This window comes from Tauraco erythrolophus, chromosome Z, assembly GCF_009769465.1.
Source record: "Tauraco erythrolophus isolate bTauEry1 chromosome Z, bTauEry1.pri, whole genome shotgun sequence".
In the NCBI taxonomy this organism is placed as follows: Eukaryota; Metazoa; Chordata; class Aves; order Musophagiformes; family Musophagidae; genus Tauraco; species Tauraco erythrolophus.
The window spans coordinates 72,782,915-72,796,439 of NC_141496.1; the positions used below are offsets into that span (position 1 = coordinate 72,782,915).

General features: G+C 46.9%; 1 protein-coding gene across 2 annotated transcripts in view; it reads left to right on the forward strand.

Moving 5' to 3' along the window:
- Positions 1-6,243: 6,243 nt before the first annotated feature.
- Positions 6,244-13,525, forward strand: part of SPTLC1 (serine palmitoyltransferase long chain base subunit 1) — a 41,221-nt gene continuing 33,939 nt past the window's right edge. The window contains exons 1-2 of one of the 2 annotated variants that reach the window (XM_086628735.1): positions 6,244-6,312; positions 8,278-8,385. In XM_086628735.1, the coding sequence (XP_086484861.1) occupies positions 6,244-6,312; positions 8,278-8,385 (177 nt within the window). The remainder of the gene's footprint in view (positions 6,313-8,277; positions 8,386-13,525) is intronic. The other variant, XM_086628736.1, reaches the window with a different exon arrangement.

A 13,525-nucleotide genomic window follows, 5' to 3' on the forward strand; every position in this document is an offset into this window, starting at 1 on the left:
CATTACAAAGAGGTAGTTGCCTGTCTGCAAGGAAAACACTCCCATTTAAACAGCATCTGCTCTGTTAGTGGTCCCAGCAGCCTGGCTGAGCAGCTCTTACAAGTTCCTAATGCAAATTTTCTTTAGTCATGACATAACTGGGCCTATCTGTTGTCAATTCCATTTCAGGACATTTAGTTCTGCCACGTATTGGAAGCTTAGGTGCTTAAACCAGCGCTGTCAAGCCCACCTGGGGAACAGGTGCTGAAAAGAAGCATAAGCAGGAGACAGACATCTCTATGATAAGTTAGCTTTTTGTTCCAAAGGTCCATCTGTGGCTGAATATGCTTTAAAAAGAGGACTCTGGCCACTCACTGACAATAGCCATTAACTCCGAACAGTTTAGTTCAAATTTTGTCCCCATTGTATGCCAGGAAACCATAACAGCGTTCCCACTTTAAACCACTTTGTCACTAGAGTTGTTCAGGGTACCATGGTACAGTTCGAGATAGCTAGAGTGCATCAGTGCTCTTATCAGCAGGCAGAATCACCTCCCTCGACCTGCTGGCCACACTTCTTTGGATGCAGCCCAGGATACGGTTGGCTTTCTGGGCTGCAAGTGCACATTGCTGGGACATGTCAAGGGAGGTGATTCTGCCCCTCTGCTCTTGTGAGACCCCACCTGGAATACTGCATTCAGCTCTGGAGTCCTCAGCACAGGAAAGACATGGACCGGTTAGACCAGGTCCAGAGGAGGGCCATGAAGATGACCCAAGGGCTGGAGCACCTCTCCTATGAAGACAGGCTGAGAGAGTTGGGGCTGTGCAGCCTGGAGAAGAGAAGGCTCTACGGAGACCCTCTAGCAGCCTTCCAGTACTTAAAGGGGGCCTACAGGAAATCAGTAGAGCTACTTTTTACAAGGGCATGTAGTGACAGGACAAGGGGCAATGGCTTTAAACTGAAAGAGGGCAGATTTAGATTAGACATAAGGAAGAAATTCTTCACTCTGAGGGTGGTGAGGCACTGGAACAGGTTGCCCAGAGAAGTTGTGGATGCCCCTTCCCTGGAAGTGTTCAAGGTCAGGTTGGATGAGGCTTTGGGCAACCTGGTGTAATGGTGGAGGGTTTCCCTGCCTGTAGCAGGGGGGTTGGAACTAGATGATCTTTGAGATCCCTTCCAACCCAAACCATTCTATGATTCTATGATTCTATGATTCTCATCAACCAGTACCCACAAGTCCTTCTCCTCAGGACTGCTCTCAATCCATTCTCCACCCAGCCTGCACTTGTGCTTGGGATTGCCCCAACCTATGTGCAGGACCTTGCACTTGGCCTTGTTGAACTTCATGAGGTTCTCACAGGCCCACCTCTCCAGCCTGTCAAGGTCTCTCTGGATGACATCCCTTCCCTCCTGTGTGTCAACCACACCACACAGCTTGTTCTCATCAGCAAATGTGCAGAGAGTGCACTCAATCCCCCTGTCCATGTCACTGACAAAGATGTTAAACAGCACTGGTCCCAATGCCAGTCCCTGAGGAACACCACTTGCTACTGGTCTCTATGGCAACCGATCATTATTAGCCAGCTGGATTGAGTTAAAGATAATGAAACTAATTAACTAACTCAAGGTACCAACCCTGCCTACAAGAGGCAGGCCATTTCCTCCTGGCTGTGGAAGAGCAACAGCATCCTTGGTGCTGCAGCCCAGGCTGGTGAGGAAGAACTGGTGACCCCGACGTGATACATCCATGAGACCCTGGGAAGTCCTGACTCCCTCGCTGGAGCTGAGAGCCTGAGATGAGAGCCTGAGCCAAAAGAGCCAGAGCCCGAGCTGGGAGCCTGAGCGAGAGTCCTTCGGAGAAGAAGGTAAAGCCACAAGCCCTGACATGGTATTTGCAGGAGGGAAGCATGCTGGAGTTGGATGAATGGACCGGGTCTCTGCTCACCCTAAAGCCTTTGTGAAAACAAAAATTGTAAAACAAAAAGGGGGAATTATGGCAACCAATCATTATTAGCCAGCTGGACTGAGTTAAAGATAATGAAACTAATTAACTAACTCAAGGTACCGACCCTGCCTACAAGTGGCAGGCCATTTCCTCCTGGCTGCGGAAGATGCAACAGCGTCCTTGGTGCCGCAGCCCAGGCTGGTGAGCAACAACTGGTGACCCTGATGTGATACATCCACGAGACCCTGGGAAGCCCCGACTCCCTCGCCGGAGCCGAGAGCCCAAGCTGAGCCCAAGCCAAAAGAGCCGGAGCCAGAGCCGGAGCCGGGAGCCCGAGCGAGAGTCCTTCGGAGAAGAAGGTAAAGCTGCAAGCCCCGACGTGGTATTTGCGGGAGGGAAGCGTGCTGGAGTTGGATGAATGGACCGGGTCTCTGCTCACCTTAAAGCCTTCGTGAAAACAAAAATGGTACCGATCCTGCCTACAAGAGGCAGGCCATTTCCTCCTGGCTGTGGAAGATGCAACAGTGTCCTTGGTGCCGCAGCCCAGGCTGGTGAGCAACAGGTCTCCACTTGCACATGGAGCCACTGACCACAACTCTTTGAGTGTGACCATCCAGCCAATTCCTTGTCCACTGAATGGTCCATCCGTCAAATTCACGTCTCTCCAATTTAGAGACAAGGATGTTGTGCAGGACAGTGTCAAATGATTTGGACAAGTCCAGGTAGATGATGTCAGTTGCTCTTCCCTTCTTCACCATGATTTGTCCTTAGTGAAGCCATGTTGGCTGTCACCAATCACCTCTTTTCCACGTGCCTTAGCATAGCTGCCAGAACGATGTACTTCATGATCTTGCCAAGCACAGAGGTGAGACTGACTGGCCTGTAGTTCTCTGGGTCTTCCTTTTTCCCCTGTTTAAAAATGGGGGCTATGTTTCCCCTTTTCCAGTTGGTGGGAACTTCACTGGACTGCTATGACTTCTCAAATATGATTAATAGCGGCTTAGCGACTTCATCTGGCAGATCCCTCAGGACCTGCGGATGTATCTCATCAGGTCCCATGGACTTGTGTCAGGTTCCTTAGGTGGTCTCAAACCTGATCTTCTCCTACAGTGGGCGGTTCTTCATTCTCCCAGTCCCTGCCTTTGCCTTCTACGATTTGGCAGCACAGCTAGAGCACTTGCCAGTGAAGACTGAGGCAAAAAATAAAATAAAAAAAAAAATCCAGAGCTAATTCACTATAGAACTAGGATTAAGCACATTTCCAAGACGCAGCGGTGCATGGCTTGAGATAACACTAAATTTATCCTGTGCTTCACTTGCCTTGTGAACAATTAATCCTCCGCATATCAGGTAAATTACAGAACTTGATATTCAAGTTCTTCTTGGCACTTGCACAATACTCTTGCAACATCTTTCAGCTTCCCACTAGGAGCTGGGAAACAATTTTTGGGCTTAATACTAAGCTTCCAACTGACTTTTGGACATTTTCTGTACTTGCTGCCAGCATCATCTTGGTTGAACATCAGGTTTTGAGACAACAAAAACTATAAAAGACTAACTAGTACTATCCTGCTATTCTCCTTGCCAGTATAGGATTGCTTTCCCAATGCTTGCTTTATTTTTTTGATGGTAGCCACAGAGCCAACACTACAACCACAATAATATAAGGTAGACTTCCAGCACCCAGAACATGTGAGAATGGTTGCGAAGACTCCTTTATGTCCCTAAGCTCCTCGGCCGTCATTCCCTTCCGTTGTGTGTTTTTGGAGGAGACAGGGGAAGTGAACAACTCTCAGGACCCCACCAGTTCCTACATTTCTCTTCCCACCATGCCGTTCATACGCGTATCTCCAATGCAACAATACAAGTAGGATGGTAGCAACCACCACCATCCCCTTGTAGCTATGTGTCACTTCCTACTGCCATTCTCACCCCACCCTAGTTGATAAAATGCTAGGTCAAAAGAGGCTGCAGGCAAGACCCAGCAGTGCAGACAGAGGGTGTCTGTCTCTATTCCCTCACTTTCACTTCCAGCTCCTACTGTCTCTCTCAGACTCGACAGAGTAAGAATAAAGAAGCCAGAAGAAGAGCTAACAGAGCAAAGAGGACTGAAGACAACAGGCACTGGCTACCTCTGTGGTATTTAGGAAAAATAAAATTACTGATAGCCATACCAAGTCCTATTTTTCTGCTTCTGGAATGACCTAAGAACAATTGCAAAGAACTGGCATTCCTACTGACCCAGGGGAATTGAGCTGGGAATTCAAAGAAGGGTGTGTGAAATGAGTGGGTTGGTGAGAAAGGTCCAGAATAATAGCAGTTTAGGAATACTGCGGAATTGGAGAATATGGGAGGAAGACAAAAATTGACACTTCAAGAGCAGCAATTTCCATACGGCACTATCTCAATAGCTTTCGTCAGGACTTTAAGTTCAGAGATAGACTCAAGATGTTTTTCTTCTCCCTTTTCTTCCCAGCCATAAACTGCCATTACAAAGGACTTCTTCCTTCACCTCCCCCTCTTTTTCACTGTCAAAAGTATAGCAGCCTTAAGCAATTAGCAGCAGTTGCCTTGTGTTGGAACAATGAAACTGCTGAACAATAGGGAAAGGCTCATTGTTATGAGAGACCAAGCCCTATGATAATCCAGATCAGGAACTCTGAATTCACTGCCAGAAGAATTACTGGCTAGTACATTATTAATTTCACTGTGTTTCAAGCTGGAAACAATTCATCCAGTGTTTCACAAAATTAATTTCTTCATCTCCCAATCATACACATATATGTCAAACATTGAAAGTCAGAATCTGATGTTGAGAGCAGGGGCGTAACTTAATCTGCAGCCAACGAAGACAGCTAATGTGACCCACTTCTGGGGGCAGTTTGGGACTGGGATGCATACCAGATACATTCCTTGAGGCTGGTAGTAGCAGCCATCTCCCAAGAGCCCAAGACTCCTCTCCAGCACGATGCAGTGGCCACAGAAATACTTAACAGTGATCAGAATAATCTTTGAGCAGCTAAAAAACATAACAGACACATCTTGACTTTTCAGATACCCTCAAACCACATTTTTTCTCATTACTGTGTAGAGCCTGGAATTTGAGAAGTGTACCATTAAGTTCAGAAATCAGGGGAGATTAACTATTATGCATTTCAATCAGTGTGAAAGTGACGTTCGCTGATTTTAATCATCTGCTACTGTAAAACCATAGCTTACTGTTTGCTTGCAGTTAGCCACAGCACCCACGGTTTTCACTATTATCTGTTTAATCAACTGCTGCCCCAGGTTTCTCTCCTCTAACCATAGTGAAGACCAGTGAGTGAAGCCTCAAGGAGTGCAGTTCCACAGTGCTCTCACAGAAGACCATCAGAAGCCCTCCACAGATGTTCAGCTTCAGTGAAGCAGCTCCCAAATGTCTCCTTTAGCAGCAACACCCTTTGTTCCCTTTCCATTGAGTACTACCTTACTTCCTAAGAAAACTTCTTTCCAGCTCCTCCTCCACCTCTTCACTGCCTTTTAGGCAGTCGCTCAAGTCCTATGCAGCTGTGCACAAGGACTCAGTCACCTCCCCACACTCAGGGGCATCTGTCCAAGGTCTTCACCATTACTGTTTTTCTTCAGGGGTTTATCCCTCCCCAGCCATGTTCGGCTTTTACGGCTGCTTAGTTTGGCAAGAGTCTTAAATCCGTAATTTTTCTTCTCATTTGAATTTACTCATTATTCCCATTATACTCTGGTTTTGCTTTTGCCGTTCAACTCATGAGCCAAGTACCTCAACAACTGTTTCTTACAGCAACGAACTTGCCAGTTGCGGGTATAAAGGCAGCAAGGGTAATGCGTGCTGGTGAGATGCCAAAGCGCAGGCTCTGGGACAGCGTGCCACCAAAGATGCCAGCGAGGTAGTACCCATGGATGCATCCAAGCTTATCTTCTCGCGCAAGTTTAACCTACAGCTGATTTCACCTATTTAATGATGGGCCGCCAGAAGAAACAGCATTTAGTGACGGCAAAGGGGAGCATTAACCGCGAAGCCATCACGCGGGAGCCCGGGGCGGCGGCGCGCACCGCCAGGAAAGACGTTTCTTTACAAACCACCATTGCAGAGTGTAAGAAAACCGGGCCCGAACCCGCGCCCTCCCCGCCGCCGCCGAGCCGCCGCCTCGCACGGCCCGGGCTGCGCCGCACCGGGAACAGCGCCACGGCCACGGCCGCCCCGCCCCTCGCGGCCACGCGCCCGCCGCCCCGCCCCTGACGTCGGCGTGCGGCGGCGGCGACGCCCGGCAGGACGGCAGAGGCGGAAGTGGGCAGGCGCGGCCATGGCGGCGGTGGCGGCGGGCGTGGGGCAGCAGTGGGTGTTGGTGGAGATGGTGCAGGCCTTCTACGAGGTGCGGTCTGGGGCCCGGTGCCGCGGGGCGGCTGCGGCGGGGAGCGCTGCCGGGAGCGGGGAGAGGAGGGGGTGCCGAAAGGGTCGCCGAAGGGGTCCCACCGCCGCCGGTCGCGCCGTGGCTGTCGGAGCTCGGGTGGCGGCGGCCTGTGCCTGGGCCGCCGATTTCGGGTGCGGGGAGCGGGAAGGCAGAGCCGAGCCTGCCCCAGCCCGGTGACCGGTGCGGCGGGCCCGGTGGCCGGGGAAGGGGGTGGCTCTCGGGGCGATGCCGTGCCTCGCCCGCGCTGAGTCGGGAGCTGCGGGTCGGTGCTGCGTGTGGGGCTGCACCCGCAGATCTGTGAATATGTGTCCGTGCACCGTGTGTAAATACGGTATGTACGTAAATATTGAGAATGTTTTCTCGGTATATAAATATTGAGAAAACAGATGCACGTGCTCACGTTTTTCCCTGTTTTAAGTCTATAAAGCTGCATTTAGGGTGTGCGCCGCAGCGTTAAACTTTAGTGAGATTCTTAGTGCTCTTTGAGTGTCAGGTCAGGGTTTGTGACTTGCAGGTGTTACTTACGAAGGAAGGAACAACAGCGTTTATGCTGGAGTTCTCTCCAGGAAGGGATGAGCATGGCAGATTTATCTCCAGGCTTTGTTTTATGATATTAGGAAGGATGTCCTGGTGATAGGCGGGATTCTTGTATCAGCAGTCTGTTTCCCTCCCTCTCTTTGGCAAAGGCTGGTAACTTTATAAGAATTTATCCTAGGGTTTGCAGTACAAATACAGAAGAGCTTAGCTGCTGAAGCTGGTAGCACAGGATCCTGAATTCAGGGTAATTGTAGGCACTGGAAATCACAGGGAAGTAGTTTGTGTGGACCTCTACTGCTACTATAGGATGTGTTGTTTAGAGGTCATGGTGTACATGTGTATTCTTAATATGTTTGGTGAACTGAAAAGTAATCTGCAAATGATAAATTCGTTATTTGCAGCTTGATATACCATGGTTTGAAAAACTTGTGTTCAGTTTCCTTTAGTTTCTGAATTGTGGTGCATTCCACTTCCTTTGTTGGCAGGTCACATCCCACCAGAAAATGTTGATATGTGGGAGCTCTTCCATAAAGTTGAAGAGGGAGTGCACTAGTGTGTGTACACTTTGAGTCTTTTAAAAACAGTAGGGATCCACAGTGTAGACAGGAGCCTTTCTGAAATGGAATAACTAAACCCATAATTTAAACTAGATGTCAAATGCTGATGCCATAACTCCACATCTATTTTAAACTAGAGGTGCTGCCACAGGAAACTGACTACCTTTCCTCCCTCCGAACACTCAAAGAGACTAACTTTAACTTGGATTAACTCTTTGTTCTTGTTTGCTATATATATTCCTAAATATTGTGTCCACACAAGAGAGTAAGTGACATGGGTGAAACTGCTTCTGGTGACTGTGTTGGGTTATATCTGCTCAAAATGTGTGTGAAACTAACAAAAATGAGCTATGAGGACAGGATTAGGTTTCTTTGTAAATAATAGTGGCTGTTGCTCTGGGTGGACTATAAGTTATAAGAATGTAGGGTTGAAGTAGGTGTGTACAGATGATACAGATCTTCAGACTCTCAGCGACTTTTCCTTGTTGTGAAAACTTTCTGTCTTCATGGTTACTGGTGCAACCGGTATGGCTTATCTGCCTTTACTCTCAATGTTCAGTTTATATGCATGTGTGGAACTGAAACAACTTATCAATTTAGAGTGTGCCTTGTTTATTAACAGCAGAATAAATCCGTTCAAGTTAACAGCTGCAAGTAGTAGTTGCAAAGCAATCCGCTTTCTTAAAATTTTTACTGATTTAGAAATACGTATCAGCTGATGATCAGCTTTGGTTTTTTTCTGAGTGTACCGGTAGACACAAAACTATTGCATAGTGCCACACTGATTTAAATAGAATTCTCTGTAGACTTATTTTTGTGCTCTTATTTTCAGGCTCCTGCATACCATCTCATCTTGGAAGGAATTCTAATTCTATGGATAGTCAGACTTCTTTTTTCCAAGACATACAAGCTTCAAGAGCGATCTGATCTAACACCTAAGGTATAGTGGAAGAATATTTTTCTTTAGAGAAACATTTTATAGCTGTTGATATATTCGGCTGTTGAACCACAGCTGTGTCACAAATTGTGCTGTTTTTTCTTAGGATTTCAAAGAATAAGCTTACTTTGGACTGAGAAACTGCTTATTGCTTAGATGCTTCAGTTTGTGCTTTTAAAGTAATACTGCGTGTGAGAGTCTGAGAAATATAAAAGAACTGATGTGACCGCGACTGCTAAGCTATGAAAAGCTGGCATTAGCTCTACCCAATGGATGGCTTTGTTTTAAAAATGGAAGCTATACTAAAAAAATCCCACCAAAGAAAATGAACTATAAGAGTGTACAGAGTAGGAAAATGATCAATCTGTACGTGTGGTATCTGTGAGTAATAACTGTGAGAGTTATTAATATTAAGTGGATTCCAGAAAGCTTTGTAGTTTAGCAGCAGTTTTCTCCTTTTGCAATGTAGTTGTCTCAAAAAAAAAAGAAAAAAAAGAAAAGCTGTAATTGTTTGTGAAGTCTGCATCAGATGGTTTTGATCTCTGGTATTTTGGAGGATAGCTTTTTTCTTTTGAAAAATTCATTCTCTCTGAAGTAGATGGTGGGAAAAGGCTCTTTGCTGCTCTTTTGGTGACCCGAAAAAGCTGAAACCTAACTTTTCCTTACGGAGTAAGGATTCTGCTCAGATATTGCTATATGCCTCTTGAATGTTATCATCTGGTTACAGGTCATCTGCCTCATTTACTGACAGACCATTTTGTGGAAGCTGAGGTGTTTAAGGAGGTGCTCAAACAAATCTGGAGCAGTGGTATACAGGGAAGAAAATTGTTTTGAATCTTCTTAACTGGGGCCAATGAGCAATTGGGAGATTGCACGTGTAGCTGGTTTGCTGCAGCTCAGTGGCAGCAGGGGTTTTACAAGGAGGTCAAAAGGGGGAAAAACATTTGGAAATGGTCATGTTTAATAACAGTCCGACTTCTGCAGGATGACTGTAGTAAAGTTCACTGGCAGGACAGCAGTAGCAGCCTTTCTGAAGAATAGAATCATAGAATGGCATAGGCTGGAAGGAACCTCAGAGATCATCTAATCCAACCTCCCTGTCATGGGCAGGGACGGCTCTCAACTAGACCAGGCTACTCAAGGCTCTGTCCAACCTGGCCTTGAACACCTCTAGAGAGGGAGCATCCACAACTTCTCTGGGCAATTTATTCCAAAGCCTTACCACCCTCGTACTGAAGAATTTCTTCCTAAGATCTAATCTAAATCTGTTCTCCTTCAACTTAAACCCATTTCCCCTTGTCCTGTCAGTGGACACTCTTGTAAAAAGCCCCTCCCCCCAGCCTTCCTGTAGGTTCCCTTCAGGTATTGGAAGGCAGCTATTAGGTCCCACTGAAGTCTTCTCTTTTCAAGGCTGAACAATCCCAGCTCCCACAACCTGTCCTCGTAGCAGAGGTGCTCCAGACACTGGATTATCTTTGTGGCCCTCCTCTGAACACGCTCCAACAGATCTATGTCTCTCTTATGGTGAGGACACCAGAACTGGACGCAGTATTCGAGGTGGGTTCTCACAAGAGCGGAGTAGAGGGGAAGAATCACCTCTCTTGACCTGCTGACCACGCTTCTCATGATACATCCCAGGATGCGGTTGGCCTTCTGGGCCACATGAGCGCACTGCCGGCTCATGTTGAGCTTCTCATCTATAAACACCCCCAAATCCTTCTCTTCAGGGCTACTGTCAACCCACTCTGTGCCCAGTTTGTATTTGTGCCTTGGATTGGGCCGACCCGGGTGAAGGACCTTGCATTTTGACTTGTTGAAGCTCATGCAGTTAGCACTGGCCCAATTCTCAAGCCTATCAAGGTCCCTCTGGATGGCATCTCTTCCCTCAAGTGAGTCCATGGCACCACACAACTTGGTGTCATCGTCAGACTTACTGAGGGTGCACTCAATGCTGTCATCCGTGTCGCTGACAAAGATGTTGAACAGCACTGGACCCAGAACAGACCCCTGAGGGACACCACTTGACACTGGTCTCCATCTAGACATCGCACCGTTGACCACAACCCTTTGAGTGCGGCCATCCAGCCAGTTCTTTATCCACCGAGTGGTCCATCTGTCAAATCTGTGTCTCACCATTGTAGAGACAAGGATGTCATGTGGGACAGTGTCAAACGCCTTGCACAAGTCCAGGAGAACAACATCCGTTGCTTTACCCACGTCAACCAGCGCTGTAGCTTTGTCGTAGAAGGCCACTAATTTAGTCAGGCACGACTTGCCCCTAGTGAAGCCATGTTGGCTGTCACCAACCACTTGGTTATTTTTTATGTGCCCTAGTACAGCTACCAGGAGAATCTGTTCCATGATTTTACCTGGCACAGAGGTAAGGCTGACTGGTCTGTAGTTTCCCGGGTTGTCCTTGGTCCCTTTTTTAAAGATGGGGATTATGTTTGCCCTTTTCCAGTCTGTAGGAACCTCACCAAACTGCCAGGACCTCTCAAATATGATGGCTGGTGGCCTAGCAACTTCAGCCACCAGTTCCTTCAGGACCTGTGGATGTATCTCATCAGGTCCCATGGACTTGTGCACCTTCAGGTTCTCTAGGTGTTCCCGGACCTGATCTGCTCCTACCCTGGGTGGTTCTTCACTCTCCTAGACCCAGCCAGCATCCTCTGTGATTTGGGTGGTGTGGTTCGACTGGTTGCCAGTGAAGACTGAGGCAAAAAGTTGTTGAAAATTTCAGCCTTCTCCATGCAAATGCATTATTGCTGAGATACTTCTCATGAGATTTGTACAAACTTTACTGAGCTTAAGGGGTGGAAAGGAATGTGAATACTAGCAAAAATCCAAAGTCATCAAGAATTGCATTGTATAAATACTGGATACATTGATTCACGGTTGCAAGACACAGAAGAAAAAAATTTGCAGAGTGCAGAAAGCTGGATTACAGCGAAGTGTTTGACTTGATATGTTAAAGACATTGTCCTGGTTTCATCTGGGATGGAGTTAGCTCTTGTTTTTAACAGCTAGAAGAGCTCTATGTTCTGGTTTTAGTCTGGGACTCCTTACGAGATAGCGCACTGATGTTTGTAGTTGGCACTGAGACTTCAAGGAGTTTTCAGCTTCCCATGTTTCTGCCAGTGTGCAGGAGCACAACATGCTGTGGAGGAGCATGGCCGGGACAAAGGATCCACTTATGATTTGAACTTAAGACTTAGGATTGAGGGCCAAACTGGCCCATGAAGTATTCCGTATCATGCAGTGTCATGTCCAGTATGAAGATGAGGCCTAACAGGAAAGAAGGGCTTTTGCTCTTCCAGGAGCTCTTGCTCTTGGACTGTTGAAGTGCCTGCTGTCTCTCGCTCTCTTTTTCGGGCCTCTCACTCATCCAGCATTGTGGTGTCAGGACTTACCTGTTTCAGGATCATTAGTCCGGGACGGGACGGGTCTTGGTCACCGGGTGGTGAGCAAGTATACTATGCATCACTTGTTTGTATATATTATTATCATTATACATATGTACGTAGTCATATACTAATAGTAGTGGTATTTAATTGTTCTTATTTCAACCCATGGGTCTCTTTCTCTTTTCCCCTTTAATTCTCTTCCCCATCCCCTGGGAGTGGGGGAGGGTGAGCGAGCGGCTGTGTGGAGCTTAGTTGCCGGAGTGGCCTAAACCACCACAGACATCAACACCTCTAGTTTTTTGTTACATCTACCTTTTTGGCAAAAAGAATAGTATAGGGGAATGGTTTCTGGTCTGATGGTATGTTCATGTTGGCTGACGATGAAGGAGGTTTAAGTTAGTCTAGTTGGCTTTACCATTGACCTCTGAAGATGACAGCAGTGTTTTCCACAGGAAGAACTGTATTTGGAAGGGAGTGTCTTGTCTACAGATAGTTTATTGAAAGCAAGCATAAATACAACTGTGAAGTGGAAGTGTGAATACGTCTTCTACAGTTGGAGAACTGTGGCAGACTGATAAATCAGAGGTGTGGAGTGATTCCATCTCTTTTTTTCTACAGTGTAGGTAATTGCTTTGAAAAGAGCTCGTTTATTTTGTGTAGAATAGCTGTTGAGGGGAAAAAAAACCCCAACATCTTAATCTTCACTAAAAATCTACAGATAATTGACACTGGTCTTTGTTGTGTGTTAACTCTAGTAGGCATCTAAGCACTGCCCAGCTGCTCACTCACTTTCTCCCCCACCCCCAGTGAGACAGGGGAAGAGGAAAGGAAGAGAAATATCAAGAAAACTTGTGAGTGAAGATAAAATGGTTTAATAAGCTAAGATCAAGTGGAAGAAGTGAGAAACAAGACAGTGATGTGAAGGCAATTGCTTGTCACCTCTTGTAGGTGGTCCAACACCCAGCCAGTTCTCGAGCAAAAGACAGCTAATTCCCTAAACCCCATCTTTTGCCTTTTATTGCTGAACATGATGTTACATGATATGGAGTATCTGTTTGATTTGGGTCATCTGCCTGGTTGTGTCTCCTTCCAAGCTCTTGTGCACCCCCCAATCTATTCGCTATGCGGGCGGAGTGAAAAAGAGAAGTGCCTTCACGCTGTGCAAAAGAACAGTGTGTTATCAGCATTGTTTTGGTCACATATCTAAAACAAAGCCCTAAGCTAGCCGCTGTGAAGAAAATTAACACCTTTCCAGCCAGATTCAGTGCAGTCTGTTTCATACAATAGTGTTCCCCACAGAAGCCAGGCTCCTGTGTCTGTGTTGAGCTGCGTGTAGTAACATGCAGGCTGTTTGGCAAGGAGACCGCTAATTTGCGTTCTCGCTTGTTCTAGTTTGATTCATGCTGTGGTGTCCAGTCTTTACCACAGCAGAAGGACATGCTAGGTTGCTCAGGTACAGGCACTGGAGGAAGGCCAGAACAGGTGGTGGAGCTCAGGCTATTTTTATGTCAGTCACTCAGGTAATGATACTTGGAGTTTCTCTGTGAATTATTGTTGGGAACGCTGCCAGAGCAGAGCTGGTTCTGCGTGACAAATATTGCTGAAGAATATCACTATTGCACAACCATCTTACTGTGATCTGACAGGACTAGTCTGTCCTGGGGAACCAGAAGTAGGTGATGCATAGTGCAACCTAGTGCACTTAGGAGTCGCACTTCTAAAACAGTGAAGAAATCCAT